The sequence below is a fragment of the Loxodonta africana genome, chromosome 1 (assembly GCF_030014295.1).
Source record: "Loxodonta africana isolate mLoxAfr1 chromosome 1, mLoxAfr1.hap2, whole genome shotgun sequence".
Classification (NCBI taxonomy): domain Eukaryota; kingdom Metazoa; phylum Chordata; class Mammalia; order Proboscidea; family Elephantidae; genus Loxodonta; species Loxodonta africana.
In genome coordinates, this window is record NC_087342.1 from 99101255 (window position 1) to 99119009 (window position 17755).

A 17755-nucleotide genomic window follows, 5' to 3' on the forward strand; every position below is an offset into this window, starting at 1 on the left:
ACTTCGAACATCCTGTGTGTTAACCATGAGTAAGCTAATATTTCCAAACTATCAGCTTCAAAAGACGATTAAATAGAGCATTTTCCTAGTTTCTTCTTCAATAAAGACTGAGATAAAACCTACCTTTATCATCTCTTTCTTTCACCTTTTGCATGATGGCCTCAAGAGATCCTACTGATTATCCGGTTTTCTGCTTTTGTTTTCAAAAACTTTTATTCATTCATTTCACGTGTAGTGGGGGATACTAAGAACATAGCACAAACCATTTTTCCCTCAATTCTCATCTTTATTCACCTATACAAACCTTTGAGGCCCACTTTAAGTTCTACATCCTTCATGAAGACTTCCCCGAACTCTTCAGCTTCCTCTGAACCCTGCCCTTGTGGATGATAGCCTCAAACTTAGCACTTAATCATAAAATACCTTGTTAGATTTCTTCAACTCATCTTGTGTTACTTGGACAAGCAGAATGGCAGGGTGGGTAGGAGACTCCTCTACCACTTATTATGTTGCCTTGAGCAAGTTACTTCTCTCTGTTCCTGTTTCTTTATCTGTAAACCAGTAAAGATAGTAAAACTGCTGGTGTTATTGGGTTTATATGAGGATCTATATACAGTGCTTAGAACAATGCCTACGTACCACATCACTGATGTTCAGTCAATGCTGGCTGCTATTACAGGGTCTGTTTTGCCCCTTCTAACCCACCCAGCTCATTTTCAGTACTTAGCCATTGTGTTCAAGGAAAGGTTGGTGGTTTCCGCCCTCAGTATGTTTATAATCTAGTTTAGAGACAAAACAAATACAGAAGAATGACAAATACAGGCCTATATTATTAAATAACAAATGAGACAAAGAATAAACAAATGTTTTCATTATTATTTTTGAAGTGCCCAGCCAGATGTTCCACAAAATCTTTTTGGGGTGATTTTTTTTTTTTTTAGATATTTTTTGTGGCTTTTCCAAGACTCACATGAGCATTTTATTCCACCTTTTAAAAGATGGCAGACAATCCCCTCATCAACTCCAATTCCTCAACATGCTCTGTCTCTCTGTCACACAGGGTGCGTGCACGCACACGGGCGCGCGCGCACACACACACACACACACACACACAGAGGACGGATCCTTTTCTTTGTCAGTTAGACAGGGTTTTTGTTCATGTGCCTGGTCTTTTGATCTGAAGCGTACATTTTCCTAGACTTCTAATAAGGTATTTTATAACAGTCTCCAGGCTTCCTGTAGCCTTTATATGTTCAAAGCTACTCCCCTTTTGTTTTTGCCCTATCTTGCAATACTCAGGAACTATAAAATCTTTCTGTACAATGCCTTCAATAAATATTAATTATTTTTTACTGAGATTGTCAGTACTAAATGTGTAAAGTTCCAAAAATAAGCCTAGAACTGGAAATAACTTTAAATATACCTTACCAGAAAATAAAAACCCTTTCCTTCTCCAACCTTGCTGAGAAAACTGAAAACTGGCTAGAAGAGATTTGCAAACTTGAAACAAATATCACATCAAGGACAAGGGCCAGTTCTAACTTGACTACATAGATCCCCTGACCATTCTGAAATTGGGACACTCTGGATTTTCTAGCTGTCCACTACTACCACAATCATTTCAACTTAAAAAGGAGATTTTAGTCCTTTAGACTATGTCATGCCTTACAGTTTGCAGTGGGTTTTCACAAGTATTCCGCACATATAAAATACATGTGAAATTTTAATTTCCTAAATAATTTTATGACAGTTGAAGAAATTGGAGATATTTTAAGGCATAGAAAAACTGGATTGTATTTGGCTTTCTCCAATTTTTTCTCTTTTAAAAAAAAAGTTATTGTGCTTTAGGTCAAAATTTTCAGCTCATGTTGGTTTCTCAATCAAAAATTTATATACACATTGTTTTGTGACATCGGTTGCAATCCCTGCAATGTGTCAGCACTCTCCCCCTTTCCATCCCGGGTTCCCTGCGTCCATTCCTTTTCTTTTTTACTTCACCAAATAGTGAGAGAATAAAAGAATAATGAAAATGAATGTTTCGAAATTGAACTTTAAACTTGAAAAAAATGCAGTAACTCTTTCTAGAAGAGAAATAAGTAAATGCAGACCCAAATTATTTCCACCTGACTAACTGCAAATAGCTTATAGAGAGAAAGCTATATGGTCGTAGTTATACAAGTGCATTGAGCAAACTCAGAGGTAATTTAAAAAGATGTGGCAGGAATCTCTTTCAAATTTACGTCTTCCAAACTCATGATTACAGAAATTGCTAACGTCAACCCTTGGACAAAGACTTGATTAAATCCATATCAGGTAGAATATGGAAACCACCTAAGGATTAATTTGGATATTGTTCAAATTAACATTAACAAATTCCCCTCTTTCCTGAGAGTAGTTAGCATAATTAAGGTCTTCATCTTTCCAAAAGCACTTGCCATTTAATACTAGGGTGATTTTTCTGATTCTTTCTTGGATTCTTTGAGACGCCGCAGATAACTCTTGTTTTTATCATTAAAACTACATTTTGATGAATCAAAACATCAAGCTTCTTACCCTGAGAGAGTCACTTTTAATGCAATGAACTTTTAATAATTATCTTTATAAGCAGTTTTAGGTAAATAAAATCCCTTTGCCCGACACAGTTCATGTTTTGTAACTTCCAGCTGTGGAGCCCCCACCATGTATAGCAGACATATTAAATGTTAATCACTTTAGCATTGATTAAATATTTAGCTCAACAAAGATCTACAGAAAGTGAAAAATTAAGGTCGAAGTTGATTTAACATATACAATTATTCTGAATCACATTCTCTCCCAAGATGGTTAAAATCAAAATACTTATCCAGCATTTCACCTTTGAAGCCTTGCAAGGTGTAAGACCATGCCCAAATTCTTCCTTTCCATCATCGCTGTTGTAATCATAATCACCATATTGTCATCATCATAGCTAATATTTATTAGAAGTTTACTCTGTGCCTGACTGTGCACTTTACATGCAGAATTTTATCTGTTCCTTAAAACAGCCCTATAAGGTAGGTGCTATTATTACCCCCATTTAGGGTTTTAAAGCTTAGAAAGGTTAAGTAACTTGACCAATGTCCCTTAACCTGAAGGCTCCAGAGCCCAGATTTGAAACCAGGCTCAGTTTAAAGCCTTGCCCCTAGCCTGAACTTTATTTTGCCTAAGCCCATTTAATTGACTTAAATTTGGTATAAGTTGACTTTGATCATGACCATTTTGTTGGGACCCATTACGAATGAAAAGTTTTACAGTCTTCCTTTGGTCAACCAGTGTTGCATAAAGAAGTATTCATTCAAGGACCATACAAAGTAGACTTGGGAGACAAGGCATAAATAACTGAAAAGTTAATTAACAAAAAAAGAGATCTGAAGAAAGCATGATTGCCAGATGAGTGAGCTGGTCAGTGAGTGAATGCTTGGAGTTTGCTCATCCTTCTAAAATGGAAGTACAACTGTGTCCTGAAGAGTGGAAAGGCTTTGAATAAAAGTGGAGAAGAGGGGAGGACACTCCCAGAACAGGCTGACTGCCTCAGCAAAGATGGGAAGTCTCAAAACCACTAGGTGAGTGAGAACAACTGGGAATAGTCCAGTTTGGCTAGATCTGATCTGAGGGCTTGAGAAAGGAAAGAGAAGGTAGAGGGATTGGGGGTAGGGGTGGTATGCTTTCCTTACTGATCACGTACTCAGTGCCAAGGACAATTTTAGACCCTGATAGAAGGAAAACTTTGAATACTCAGGAGTTTAATTTGGGTCATTTCTGCTCTTCCCTTAGCTGTTTTATGACCCTGTGTCATCCTACTTATGTTTCATTTTCCTCTCTGTAAAAAGGAAATAATTCTTGTTCCCTTGGGTTTTCTTCTAGTCATCAAAAATGAATGAGTTGGGCCACAGTACGAGGACAAAAGGAAAATATGTAATATTTTAGAAGATAATTTCATGAAAGTTGTTAAATATCTGAGCATTTTTATAAACAAGCACTGCACAAAACCTGTAATGAAACATTTAAATTCATCAGTAACTACAACTACAGAGATCCTCAAACACCCTTTTATCCTTTAAATGGCAGAAACTTGAAAAAATTAAAATGGAACGTAGTTAGCCTTCAATGACTTAGGCCAAGACAATTCAATTTATGGATTACATAGAATTTTAATTAACTCATTTCACACGTCGTTATCAACTCTACATGAAGTTAAAAAGGACAAAGGATGAAAGTCGAATTGGCCAGTTTTCCGTGTTCTTTCCACATGGGGAGAGAAAGGGGGTTTCCTCTTAGACAACAAGGCTGGGGTCAGCCAATAATTGCTGGTATTGCCTGACTGGTAATAACAGGCTGATGAAAAGGTGAATACAACGAGAAAACGCTGATTAAATCAAGCACACCCTCCCACCCTCGTTTAGATCAGGAATTTTCCTCTCCCTCCCTCCCTCCCTCCCTTACAGACTGGGCTGTGACAGCATCTGGCATCATAATACTAACATTTGTTTCGTGCTTTCCTATTTACGGACCACTTTTTTTTTTTCACACACATCACTTCTTAGGAATCAGGATCCACTGGTACCTCTCTGCGTTTTTAAAATAGAAATCCGTTGGAGAATTTGAGGGCTGATCTTTTAATCGGCTGTAACAGCCGAGAGAGATCTGTAACCTTCTCCCGAAGAAGCGGAGTTCTCCCCCAGTTTTATTTCAGGCCTGAGACACCCCCACTCCCTCGATGAAACCGCCGTGACTCACAATCTTGCAGATCCTTCGCCCCCTACGCGCCCCCCAACGCACACAACCCCCTGAGAACCCAACCCAAGCCACAGAGCGTCGTCATCCCGCCCAGCCAGACTTGGAGGTCTCGGGTCTGAGTCACACAGAAAGACCACCCTCGTCGGCATCCCCACACACAGTCCCCTCACACCCCGGCGTGCCGGCCGTCCGGCCTTCCCGCCTGACACACCAACGCCCCTCGTCACGGCGCAACTTGTTAGGCTCGAGCTCGAGCCCTTGACCCAAAAACCTCCGAGAAACCGAGAGCGGCAAAGGCGGCCTCGGGCGGCCTTTGATGGCTTTGTTATTGTTTGGGTTTGAATCGATACGCCCCTCCCCATCCTTCCTCCCCCGCGGCCCGGCACCCTGCTCCCGCCTCCCTTCACGCCCCGCGCCCCTCCCCCTCCATTTTGGCGCCTTTTCCTTCCCGCCACGTCGTGGCGGCGTAGAGACCATTCTGACCGCGAGAGCGGGGCGGGGTGGCCGTATTATGCAGATCAGCCGGTCTCTGGTTGGCTGGAGCCGCGCCGGCGGGGGCGGGGCCGGGGCAGGGGCGAGGCGGCAGAGCGCGCGGGGCGGGGGGCGAGGGGAGTCGCCCTGTCCCGTGGCTTCCCCACCCCCTCTCCTCCCTCCGCGGGCCCGGCCGCCAGGCTCCCCGCCTAGGCCTCCGGGAGAGGCCCCGCCCATCCCCGCCCGCCCCCCCGCCGGCGCGCTCCGCCCCTTTACTCCTGGCGGCCGGGCGAGCCGGGCGTCTGCTGCAGCGGCCGCGGTGGCAGAGGAGGCCCGAGAGGACTCGGCGGCGCCAGCGACGGCGGTGGCGGGACCGGCAGCGGGAGCTCCAGCAGCAGCAGCAGCAGCAGCAGCGGCGGCGGCAGCCGTCAAGAGCCCCCTGTCCCGAGTCGCAGAGCGCGCTGCCGCACGAAGCCCACGAGCCGCCCACCCCGCCGCCCTCGGCACAGCCTGACCCCGCCGGCGCGCCAGCCCGCCGCCAGCCCGGGCAGCGCCCCCAGTCGTCCTCCGACTCGTCCTCGGCCTTCAGCTCCAGCCGCAGTCGCAGCCGCAACGCCACCCGCAGCCGCAGCCCCAGCCCTAGGCGCAGCCACCGGCGCGGCCCCAGCCCCGGCCCCAGCCCCAGCCCCAGCCCCGGCGGCAGTTCCTCCAGGCACGAACCCTGCGCCGACGCCCTGGAGGTGGGGATGCTCTTGTCCAAAATCAACTCGCTTGCCCACCTGCGCGCCGCGCCCTGCAACGACCTGCACGCCACCAAACTGGCGCCCGGTGAGTACCCCCCGGGCCGGGGATAGTAGTGGTGGGGGCGGCTGGACCCTCAGGGTGGCGTGCTGGGGACTCGTGGGCCGGCACTGAGCCCCCTGTGCCTCTCGGTCGCCTAGGCAAGGAGAAGGAGCCTCTGGAGTCGCAGTATCAGGTGGGCCCGCTGTTGGGCAGCGGCGGCTTCGGCTCAGTCTACTCAGGCATCCGTGTCGCCGACAACTTGCCGGTGAGTGGGCGCCCCGCCGTGGGGAGGGCGCGCCGGGCGGGGGGCTCACGGGTCTGTTTTGGCCTTGGCAAGGGGACTGAACGGGGGCTCTCTGGGCATTCAGGTGGCCATCAAGCACGTGGAGAAGGACCGGATTTCCGACTGGGGAGAGCTGGTGAGTGCCCTGAAGGGAGCGACCCTGTGACGGGTGGGGAGGGGGCGCCTCTCTTCTCTCTCCCTAACGCGGCCCCGTCGCCCCTGCAGCCCAATGGCACCCGAGTGCCCATGGAAGTGGTCCTGCTGAAGAAGGTGAGCTCGGGCTTCTCCGGCGTCATTAGACTCCTGGACTGGTTCGAGAGGCCGGACAGTTTCGTCCTGATCCTGGAGAGGCCCGAGCCGGTGCAAGACCTCTTCGACTTTATCACGGAGAGGGGGGCCCTGCAGGAAGAGCTGGCCCGCAGCTTCTTCTGGCAGGTGCTGGAGGCCGTGCAGCACTGCCACAACTGCGGGGTGCTCCACCGCGACATCAAGGACGAGAACATCCTCATCGACCTCAATCGCGGCGAGCTCAAGCTCATCGACTTCGGGTCGGGGGCGCTGCTCAAGGACACTGTCTACACGGACTTCGATGGTGAGCCAGGCCCGGGAGGGACTGCCCAGGTGACTCGGCCCGGCCTGGAGGCCTCGGCCAGTCAGTCTCCCTCTCCTGCCTTTTGGAAAGGTCACCGGGCCGCCTGGCTCGACGCTAGGAGGGGTGGGGCGAGGGAGCGCTTCCCAGCATAGTAAGGTCGGGGATTTCAAGCCAACTGAACCTGTAATGTTTCTGGCATAATTTTATTTTTTAAGTGGAATTCAATGAGTTCCAAGCGTTCCCGATGAGTAAGAGGTTACAGGCAACCGGCCGTAGCCCAGATTTTTGAAGCCTGACCCAGTTTCCCCGCCAGTAAAAGGGTGGGAGGGGAGGGCGGGAGAGATGAACATTGATGTCGCTTTTGTAATTTTTGTTTTGTTTTATAAGGAAATTAGTTTTCTGGAAGGTCGTTTTTAGAGCGGCCGTTTTTCCCCTTTGATCCAGGAAGGGATAAGGAATAGAAAACAGTAGTTTCACTTACTAGTTTATTTTGTTGTTGGGGTTTTTTTGTTTTGTTTTGTTTGTTTTGTTTTGGTGTCGTGGGGTGAGGGAGCCAGGAATGAAAGTTGTGAAATAAGATCTGTTGTTGGTTTGAAAATTAGTTGGGTGTCTCCTCAGAGAGGATGAAAACCTACCCTAGGGAGGGGCTTGGAGCGGGTTCTCTCAGGAAAGCAGGAATGAAGAGCTTGAGATCAAAGCAGAGGAGGGTGGGTCATCATCTGAGCGGCTTAACCTAACAAACGACAGCCTTTCAAAACTTGTGACTTGGGCTGGTGGTTTGTGTTTATTTGCCCTTGGAGGACGCTGGGTTGGGTTGCATTTTTTGTATTTAACAGTTAATGGCTGGCTGGGTCCTCCCATGTTTTTTTTCCTTCGAGTCTTTGCTGCCCCCTAGTGAGTACCAGCGGAGTGACAACCTTTTTTTTTTTTTACAACCCAAAGTTTGTAAACAGGAATCACGTGGTCTGAAACCAGCCTGGCAGTTCTGCCTGCCTTCCCTGTCTGGGGAGGAAAGGGTATGGGTGTCTGCCCCTGCACTGAGAGGGTGGGGAGGAAGGCCTCCCAAAGAGCACCCTGACTTTTGATGTTGTGTAAATGCCCTCGCGTGGATGGAATCCGAGATGAGAATCTCACCCAGGTTCCTGGGCAACTGTTCAATGCCGTTTGAGGATAGTCTGTGGCATACCTCCCTTGATTGCTCAGACACTCATCCATTCATCCCTTGTGGGTGGTCCTACCACATGCGGGCCTCAGGGTTTGGGTCTGCTGCCAGTCCTGTTTGTTTCTTGGAGCAGTTGGTAAAGCAGTTTATGGTCTGGGCTGGTAGAGAGGTGGGTAATGCTTTGGGGTGGAGAGATGCCCTAAGCTACTCGTCCACTCTCCTTTTAGCTGAGGAGGGTGGGCAGGGAATGGAGTTCACCCAGTTCCTGAGGAAAAAGGAGAGAAGTACTTTTTTTAAAAAATTACTCAACCATATCACCCAGTTGCTTTGTGTTTATTTTTGCTAAAATGTGTTCTCCTTCCTATTCCCTCCGGCTCACAGGGACTCGAGTGTATAGTCCTCCAGAGTGGATCCGCTACCATCGCTACCACGGCAGGTCGGCGGCTGTCTGGTCCCTGGGGATCCTGCTGTATGATATGGTCTGTGGAGACATTCCCTTTGAGCACGATGAGGAGATCATCAGGGGCCAAGTTTTCTTCAGGCAGAGGGTCTCTTCAGGTAACTTCTGGGAACCCGCTTGCCTAGGCTGTCACTCCTGGGAGAGAGTGAATTCTGGAGCGCTTCACTGTGGCTGCTGTGACCCTGGACTTAGCAGAATCCTAGGCCAACAATTTACCCTCGAGAACTCCCCAGAAATCAGGTGGCTTGCTTTTGAGCTTTCCTTGGGAGGTCAGAGGAAATACATGTCTGAGGATGTAAAGAAAAATGAGAGAATCTAGTTTCTCTGAAGTTTTGGGTTTTTTTTTTTTAAGTACCAATAGAGACTAACCTGATGCTTGAACTCCTGGCCGTTTTTCCAGGGAGTGAAAAGTTGAGGGCTCTTTTAGCTGTCTTAAGGCAGTAGCCCTCTAAATATTGTAGTTCCAGTGACCTCATTGTGGGTGGTGTTCATACTTGTAAGTCGTAGGTGAATTGAATCACCTCATCATGCTCAGTGGTGTCTCATCAAACTCCGTTGTCATCATCCCTCCTATTTCTGTTGAGTGGGTGTCATGGGAAAGGCCCCAGCTATTGATGTGTACAACCACAGATTTAAGAGGGGAGCAGTTTTTTTTAGCTAAGAGCAGGCCAGAGGATCCAGATGTTAGTGAATACCTTCTATTAAAGATACCAAGCATACAGTTGGTATTCTAGAAAGAACATGGCTTTTTTTGGACCCCAGATTTGTGAGTCCCTGGGAAGCAAATTGGGAAGTCTTTTGCACTGCAAAAAACAAGTTGAGTCATTCATAACCTCTGTTTATCCTGCTTTCTGTAGAGTGTCAGCATCTCATTAAATGGTGCTTGGCCCTGAGACCATCAGATCGGCCATCCTTCGAAGAAATCCAGAACCACCCGTGGATGCAAGATGTCCTCCTGCCCCAGGAAACTGCTGAGATCCATCTCCACAGCCTGTCACCAGAGCCCAACAAATAGCAGCTTTTCTGGCAGGTCATCCCCTCCCTGTCAAATGCCCAAGGGAGGGGAAGCTTCCATCTCCAGCATCCTAAGTACCAGTGACACTTCTCACCAAGCAGGACAGTGCTTGATACAGGAACAACATTTACAACTCATTCCAGACCCCAGGCCCCTGGAGGCTGCCTCCCAAAGGGTGGGAGGGTGAGGGAGGGAGAGACTCCACTCCAGGCGTCCTAGGCCTCAACTCCCATAGCCGCTCTTCTCATAGGTGTCCAGCATGGCTGGGCTTCTGCAAGATCCCTGGGGGTGGGGGGTGGGGGGTGGGTGAGGACCCTGCCATGGAACTGTTCCCTTCATCACGAGTTCTGCTGAATGCCGCGACGGGTCGGGTAGGGGGGAAACAGGTTGGGATGGGATATAGGACTAGCACCATTTTAAGTCCCTGTCACCTCTTCCGACTCTTCTGAGTGCCTTCTGTGGGGACTCCGGCTGTGCTGGGAGAAATACTTGAACTTGCCTCTTTTACCTGCTGCTTCTCCAAAAATCTGCCTGGGTTTGGTTCCCTATTTTTCTTTCCCCCCACCCACCCCCCTTCATATGAAAGGTGCCATGGAAGAGGCTACAGGGCCAAAATGCTGAGCCACCTGCCCTTTTTTCTGCCTCCTTTAGTAAAATTCCGAGTAAACTGGTCTTCCTTTTTTGGTTTTTTACTTAACTATTTCAAAGCCAAGACCTCACACATACACACACAAAATGCACAAACAATGCAAATCAACAGAAAACCTGTAAATGTGTGTACAGTTGGCATGGTAGTGTACAAAGGATTGTAGTTGATCTTTTTTTTTTTTTCTTTCCCTTAAATTTTGCCTTTAAGTTATTGCCTGTTTTTTTTCTCCACCCCCCCCCTTTTTGGAAAGATGTGCATTCTAACCTGGAGGTCAACGTTATGTATTTATTTATTTATTTATTTGGTTCCCTTCCCCCTGCTCTGAGCTTCCAAGGTTGCTGCCCTAGTTTTCTTTCCTCTTTTCCTGTTCTGACTTGGGGACCTTTTGGGGAGGGCTGCGACGCTTGCCTCTGTTCGTGGGGTGACGGGACTCAGGCAGGACAGCTGCTGCAGCTCCCTGACCGCCATGGGGCCCCCTCACCCACTTACCCAAGTGGGTCTGGGTTCTGTGGGTGATGGGGAGGGGGCGTTGCTGACTTGTGTATATAGCATAGATATATGTAAAGCAGTTCTGGATGGTGTGCCTTCCGGATCCTCTCTGGGGCTGTGTTTTGAGCAGCATGTAGCCTGCTGGTTTTATCTGAGTGAAATACTGTACAGGGGAATAAAAGAGATCTTATTATTTTTTTTTTTTTATACTTGGCGTTTTTTGAATAAAAATCTTTTGTCTTAACTTACAGCTTCTAAGTGTTGTCCATACAGATGCATACTAAATTGTACATTTCTTGAGTGCCTGGTCAGTGCCAATATCCTGTCCTGGGAGAAGAAAGGGAATTTCAGCTCAAATCAGCTTTCCTTCAGCAGATTTCTGAAGTGAATGTATGGCCTAGGAGTAGGGTTGATAATTGTGTGGACCAGTTTTGGTATGAGGGGTCCAGTGAAATCCCCGCTTCATTTCCTGATCAAATTCTAGAGCTGAACTAATAGAACACATGTGGCTATTCCCATTTGTGTTAGCCACGTAGCTAGTGTTCAGGAGACACTTGTGGCTGCCTCCTGGGACAGTGTAGACATAGAACGTTTTATCACAGAAGGTTTTAGTGGATAGTGCTGGTCTAGGGATACCATGTATACCCCTATTACTTTTAACAGTTGAAGCTTTTTGTCTTTCCCGCTAGTAAAACATTTTGAGTGTGTACCTTCCACATACGTTATCTACCTGTTACTCCCATCTCTTGAATCAAGTGTGTACTTTCCACACATATGTTATGTAACTATTACTCTCAGCTCCTGAATCAGGTTACTTTCACCTTAATGTGAGGGTTCATCGTAAATAGTGGATGGACAGAAACACAAGTTTTGGCTTAACAGCCAGAGTTCTCCCCTCCAATGTTATTGACAAGGAAGGAGCTTGTGGTGGGAGTAGGTGAAATGTTAGCCCGGCCTTTTTCTGATGGTGCTTGAATAATTAGTATTTTCAGTGTGGTTTCTTTGCAGCAATCTGTTTAAGCCCCTTGTCCGTTTCGTGCGAGGTAGTTTAGACTGAAAGCTGGAACCCACGTATCTCTGAGTATGTCCTGATGGGCTGAGAGCACATGTGTGTGTGTAGGGGGGGTGCGGGGGGAAGGGGTGCCGCTGCCGGTTCGTGCATTAAGTATTAGTAAATACTGGTTTCTTATTTCTAACACTCCTCCCTCGCTGTGGATCATCTCGCTCCCCTCCTCTTCGGTGCACCCCACCCTTTGGACAACACCTCTCAGCAAGCTGCTGGAGGGTCTAGGCCACAGTGCCCCTCATTCCTCATTGGGTTCTAGTGTTTGTCTACCCTTAAGCCTTTTGACTAGATCCCACACCCCAGCTCAGCCCCCATGTAGCTACCAGGAAGGAAGGAAGGAAGGATTTCTTGGTTCTGTGGGGTTGATTTTCTGAGGTTCCCCTTTTCTCTGCACACACCCCCCGCCCCCCACTCCCCACCCCTTGGAGTATAAGGATTGCAAGTTTCATCCTTTCCAGTAAAGTTGACACTTGATCGACTACAGTTGCCCCAAGCTCCTAGTGAAGTCCGGCAAGCCATACTCTTGGTTTTTGGCTGTTTTCCTCTCCTCTATCGAGACTGCTAGGGTGATGACTGCTAAGGCGCTTCTATCTTGTGCTCCGATTGGGTGCAAGGTATTAGGGAGTGTTATGGAGAGGGTGAAAAGATAATATTTAACCTCTTCTTATGGACAGTTGAAAATCTAGTGTGGAAAAGAAGTCATATAATGAATAGGGCTGTGTGGGATCAGTGCCACGGCCATGGGAATGTAGAGGAGAAAGGGAAGCAGTGGTCAGGAGCATCTGGGAACCAGCTTTGGGCTTGGACTCTACCCCCATCGCTTTTCCTAGACACGTTGGACAAGTTATGCTCTATGAGACTAATCTCTAAATGAGGATGTTTCTTGATAGGGCTCTTAGGATTGAATTAAATAACTGACGTACATGAAAACAAATACTGTTTCCTGCTTACGGACTCATACCTATGTACAGGGACAGGGCGACAAAAAAAATTTCCACAGTCAGAACAGTGGGAGAAGAAGGGGGGTTGTGATTTGGGGAAGGAGTATCTGCACAGGAGGGTCCCTGGGTGGTGCAAATGGTTTGTGCACAACTTCTAACTGAAAGGTTGACAGTTCGAATCCACGCAGCAGCCTCATGGAAGAATGACCTGGCAATCTGCTTCCGTAAAGAATTACAGCCAAGAAAACTCCATGGAGCTCAGTTCTACTCTGTAACATATGGGGTTGCCATGAGTCAGAATCAACTCAACAGTGATGAGTTTTGTTTTCTTTTTTTTTAAATCTGCTCAGAGACCTTCACTGTTTTGGCAATGCTTTACCTCATAAGCTACATGGGGAGGATGAAGATGTTTGTACTCTTTAAAACTTTTGGTTTGCCTTAAATATTTATGATAAATTTTATTAGTAATGGACATATATGTGCTTATCATGTAGGAGGCAGCAGATGGAGTTATTACTGCCTTTGGCTGAGGCGACCTGGAAGGCTTCAAAGAGGAGGCAGCATTTCAACAGGACTTTGAAGAATGAGCCTTGGTTTATTGACCTGTAAAGTGAGGCACTGAACATGCAGATACAACAGAGAGCAACCCAAAGGGGCTAATATTTTTTCCCCCCACTAGACTGGGGATCAGCAAACGGACCAAATCTGGACCACTTGCTTTGGTATGGTACCCGTTTTTGTATGGTTTGTGAGCTACAACTGGATTTTACATTAAAAAACAATTTTTTTTTATGGATTTTTACATTTTTAAATGGTTGAAAACAAGATCAGATGAAGAATAATATTTCGTCACATGTGAAAATTATATGAAATTCAAATATCAGTGTCTATAAGTAAAGTTGATTTGTTACATAGCCATGCTCTTTCATTTCCATATTGTCTATGGCTGCTTTCCTGCTACAACGGCATATTTGCGTAGTTGTGGCAGAGACCGTATGGCCGGCAAAGCCAAAAATATTTATTATCTGGTTCTTTACACAAAATGTTTGCTAATCCCTGCACTAGACCATGGTCTCATTGATTCATCTCCATCTTTCATAATTACTTAGCCTAGTGCCAGGTGTACAGTGTGTCCTCAGTGGCAGTAGCTAACACTCATTCAGTACCTACTGTGCTCCCACACTATTCTGCACGCTTTGCATGTATTAACTCATTTAAACTCACGACGACTCTGTATGAGGTAGGTGCTATTATTTATCCACATTTTATAGATGGGGAACCAGCACCATGCAGTTAAGTATCTTGTAAAAGGTCACATGCTTTAAGAAGTAGCAGTCTATGCTCACTCTGCCATGTTGTTGTCATTGTGTGCTGACTCTATTCCAACACATAGCAACCCTACAGGACAGAGTAGAGCTGCCCCATAGTGTGTCCTAGGCTGTAATCTTTACAGGAACAGATCGCCAGGTCTTTTCTTCTGTGGAGCTGCTGGGTGGTTTGGAACTGCCAACCTTTTGGTTAGCAGCCCAGTGCTTAACCACTGCGCCACCAGGGCTCCTTAGTCTGCCATACTGCCATTTACTTAGCATTTGTGTGGATTAGTCATCCCAGGGTCCCTTCGGGGCCATTCCAGGGTCCCTTTAGGGCCATTCCAGGGTCCCTTCAGGGCCAAGGATCTGGAGGTCCTGAGCAGTTGTTCTCCAGACTCCGGAGAGAGTTGGGTAAGTGGATCTGTTCTGTGGAAATATTTACTATTGGGCTCCTGTGAGCAGCCCTTCACTTGGGCCTGGGTGGGGAGAAAGGGTTGGAGGTGGTAAAGAGAGGAGAAAGAGGACAAGGGAGGGCAGGGGTGGGGCAAGGCCACATTTCTTGTAAATATTGCTCAGCTCTTTCAACTGCTCTGCTGGTTCTTGGAAACCGTCACCACAAAGGACCTATCGAGAACAGTGTTAAAGCAGATATGGCTTCATCCCCCAGTTCATTTCCTGCCCAGCCTTGCAGTACTAACCCCGATTGCCAAGAGCAAGGTTGCAATGACCCTTCAGCGTCGCTGTGGGAGGAAGTGCAAAAATAAGCAGAACTATGGTCAAGCTGAGGGGACAGTCTTTATTATTTTTATTTATTGTAACAGGACATTTGATGCACAGAATTAGAGTAATCATAATCCTTGGCTCGGGATATGTTCTCATGGTCCAAGCATGACCTGCTTTTATTTTATTATATGGGGGGCGGGGTGAATCCACCACCCGACTTAAGAACCAGGACATTAGCAATGACATCCATCTCTTAGTCCGTCCTCTGCCCACCCACAGATACAGCCCACCATCTTGAATTTTGTGTTTAGCGTTCTTTTACTTAAAAGAAAAATCTTCTATGTGTCCCTAAATTATGCAGTGTTGTTTTCGTTGTTGGTGAACTTTATAAAAAATGGTGTCACACATGTATGTAGTGATTATCTGGAGCTTGCTCTTTACACTCAATGCTATGTTACAAAGATCCATGCACGTTGTAGCATGTAGCAGCCATTCATTTTCACTCTAGATATTCCATCTTGTCAACAGGCATTTGGGTTGTGGCTGGTGGAGGCTAGGCTTTAGGCGCCCCCTGGGTCACCTAAATGGCTTAGGAGGTCAGCACACTCAACAAGGTGTGAGAGAAAGAGAGAGAGAGACCTGTTGCCGTTGAGTCGATTCCAACTCAGAGTGACCCTATAGGACAGAGCAGGACTGCTCCATAGGATTTCCAAGGATCACCTGGTGGATTTGGTGCCTTTTGGTTAGCAGCCATAGCTCTCGACTACCGTGCCATCCCTAACAGCCCAGGGTGAGAACCAGCAGGCAGTGACCATGTAGCCACTTCAGACTTATCCACAGAGCACCTACGATGTGTCACAGACCATGCTGGAAATGCTGAGAACTTTTTCATGCACGAATAGACAGAACCAGAACTTTTCTCACCCGTCCCTCCAGGGTTCAGAATAGACATGTGTCCCAGCAACACAATGGTACAATGTTGCATGGGCTCCCAGTGAAATCTATAGATGTGGCAGTAACTGTTGTGTGTGTGTGTGGGCGTGGGATATATAGTCTGTGTGGTGTGGCAGTGTTGTGTAGTGTATGTGTGGTATGTGTGTCCGGTGTGTGGAGGTGATGGTGTGGTGCAGTGCTGTGTGTATGTGTGTATACCCATGTAACTTTGGTGTGTGTGATGTGAAGGATGTAGCATGGTGGTGTATGTATGTTTATTTGTGAGTGTGTGTGTTGAGTGTGTGTACCCCTGTGCATACACACTCATTTTAGGCTTACCCCTGCGCACCTTACCCAAACTAAACCAAAACCCAGTGCCATCGAGTCAATTCCGACTCCTAGCGACCCTATAGGACAGAGTAGAACTGCCCCATAGAGTTTCCAAGGAGCGCCTGGTAGATTCACACTGCTGACCCTTTGGTTAGCAGCCACTACTTAACCACTACACCACTAGGTTTTCCACCCAAACTAAAGATCCCATACTTCTTCACTCTGTGACGTCGCTGCCTCCTTTTCCTGCCTCTGTCCTGATTTTCTCCCCTGCCCCACTCCCTTCTCTCACCTTTCTTCGTCTCTTGTCTTTCCCTTCTCTCATAGCCACCCACTCAATTCTCTCCATTCCTCTTGCCCCTCAAGATGGCCCAGCCAACGCACGTTTGAGATCTCATCCTTATTTGATCCCTCTGCAATCTTCATAACATTATGTCTCCCTCCCTTCCTCTTGAAACACCTCCCCTGGTTTCATAACCCCTCGTTTGCCTTCAACTTCTCTGTCACTTAGCTCTAGTTACCTCTCCCTCTCTTTGCCCTTTAAACTTGGGTGTTCACGCCTCTCCTCACCCCCAAGCCCTTTGTGTTGGTCCGGAAACAGGTGGCACACTCACACTGGGTAATGTGAGGAGAGTATTAAAAAAAAAAAACTATTTACAAAGGCATGAGGCAGGTTACCGGGGAACCACAGGAGGAAGTTCTGTACCTTAAGGCTAGTGGGACTGTGATCTGTTTCAGACCTCAAGGTCCAGAGGAGAAAGCAGGAGCTGGAACTGGGAGGCACACACACAGTGTGGAGAATGCCGTGACCATCATTTGAGAGAAGCAGCCAGCCTACGGTAACTATACCTGGAGGGAGCCAGAGAAATAAATACCCTGACCTCTCTTCCTGCCCTCTGATCTCCTACCAGTGCCTCCCATTGGCTGAACCCAACAGGAAGCCAGGAGGTAGGGAATCAGTTCCAGGTCATGCAGTCCACATAGGCCAGTGTCTAGGGCACAAAGTAAGATGCAAAAGGTCAGGGAGTGGATCTGAAGAGGCAAAGGGAAGATATTGAGTACAGCCACTGCACGACTGTGCTTTCTCCCCTAGCGTCCCTTCTCTATAACAAACCCATAACACCCGCACAGACCTTCTCCTGAACTCCAGACCCGGGGACCCGATAGCCTCCTAGATATCGCAGCCCAGGGTCTCCTAGAAACTCAGTAAGTGAATATCACTTGTCTGGAAGAAAAAGACTGAGACACACTCTACCCTGAATTCCATCCTGCCACAGGTCGCTCTCAGTCCCATTCACGAAGTTCCTGCGAGGCACAGATACCCCCATATTTTCTGTGTGAAAATACTTTTTTTTTGTCAGTACAGGGTGGAGAGAAGGAGTGTGCTATCACATTGTAGGGAGAACAAGTAGGGTCACATAACAATGTGTGTGTAAGTTTTTGTATGAGAAACTGACTTGAATTGTAAACTTTCACTTAAAGCACACAAAAAAAGAGTAAAAAATACTTTTTTTGGCTACTTATAAAAATGACACATTCTTTTTAGTAAAAATAATGGTAGAAAGGCGTGAATTAAAGTTATGTGATATAATCCTTCCACCCCACTTCTTATAGCGTATCCAAACTTTACATGCAGTTCGAATCTACCAGTCGCTCCTTGGAAACCCTATGGGGCAGTTCTACTCTATCCTATAGGATCACTATGAGTCAGAGTCAACTTGACAGCGATGGGCTTATACATACATATGTATACATGTATATATACATATATATGTATATATATATGAGGCCTG

At 47.1% G+C, this 17755-nt stretch overlaps 2 protein-coding genes across 2 annotated transcripts; both read left to right on the top strand.

Annotated features, from left to right (window-relative positions):
* The first annotated feature begins 5266 nt into the window (after positions 1-5266).
* Positions 5267-5740, top strand: LOC135232851 (transcription initiation factor TFIID subunit 4-like). Its single transcript, XM_064294483.1, has one exon. It carries the CDS (start codon positions 5267-5269, stop codon positions 5738-5740), a length of 474 nt encoding a protein of 157 aa, XP_064150553.1.
* A 146-nt stretch (positions 5741-5886) lies between these two features.
* PIM1 (Pim-1 proto-oncogene, serine/threonine kinase) lies at positions 5887-10903 on the top strand. Its single transcript, XM_010587976.3, has 6 exons — positions 5887-6054; positions 6168-6274; positions 6378-6428; positions 6518-6884; positions 8428-8604; positions 9364-10903. The coding sequence occupies exons 1-6, from the start codon at positions 5973-5975 to the stop codon at positions 9519-9521; spliced, it is 942 nt and encodes a 313-aa protein (XP_010586278.1). The 5' UTR covers positions 5887-5972; the 3' UTR covers positions 9522-10903.
* Positions 10904-17755: the final 6852 nt, after the last annotated feature.

Excerpts from the sequence above, each read along its gene's own strand:
- LOC135232851 (XM_064294483.1), top strand. The coding sequence starts at position 5,267 with ATGCAGATCAGCCGGTCTCTGGTTGGCTGGAGCCGCGCCGGCGGGGGC.
- PIM1 (XM_010587976.3), top strand. The coding sequence starts at position 5,973 with ATGCTCTTGTCCAAAATCAACTCGCTTGCCCACCTGCGCGCCGCGCCC. Across the intron at positions 6,429-6,517 it reads TTTCCGACTGGGGAGAGCTG|CCCAATGGCACCCGAGTGCC; the intron begins GTGAGTGCCCTG and ends TCGCCCCTGCAG. Across the intron at positions 6,885-8,427 it reads TGTCTACACGGACTTCGATG|GGACTCGAGTGTATAGTCCT; the intron begins GTGAGCCAGGCC and ends TCCGGCTCACAG.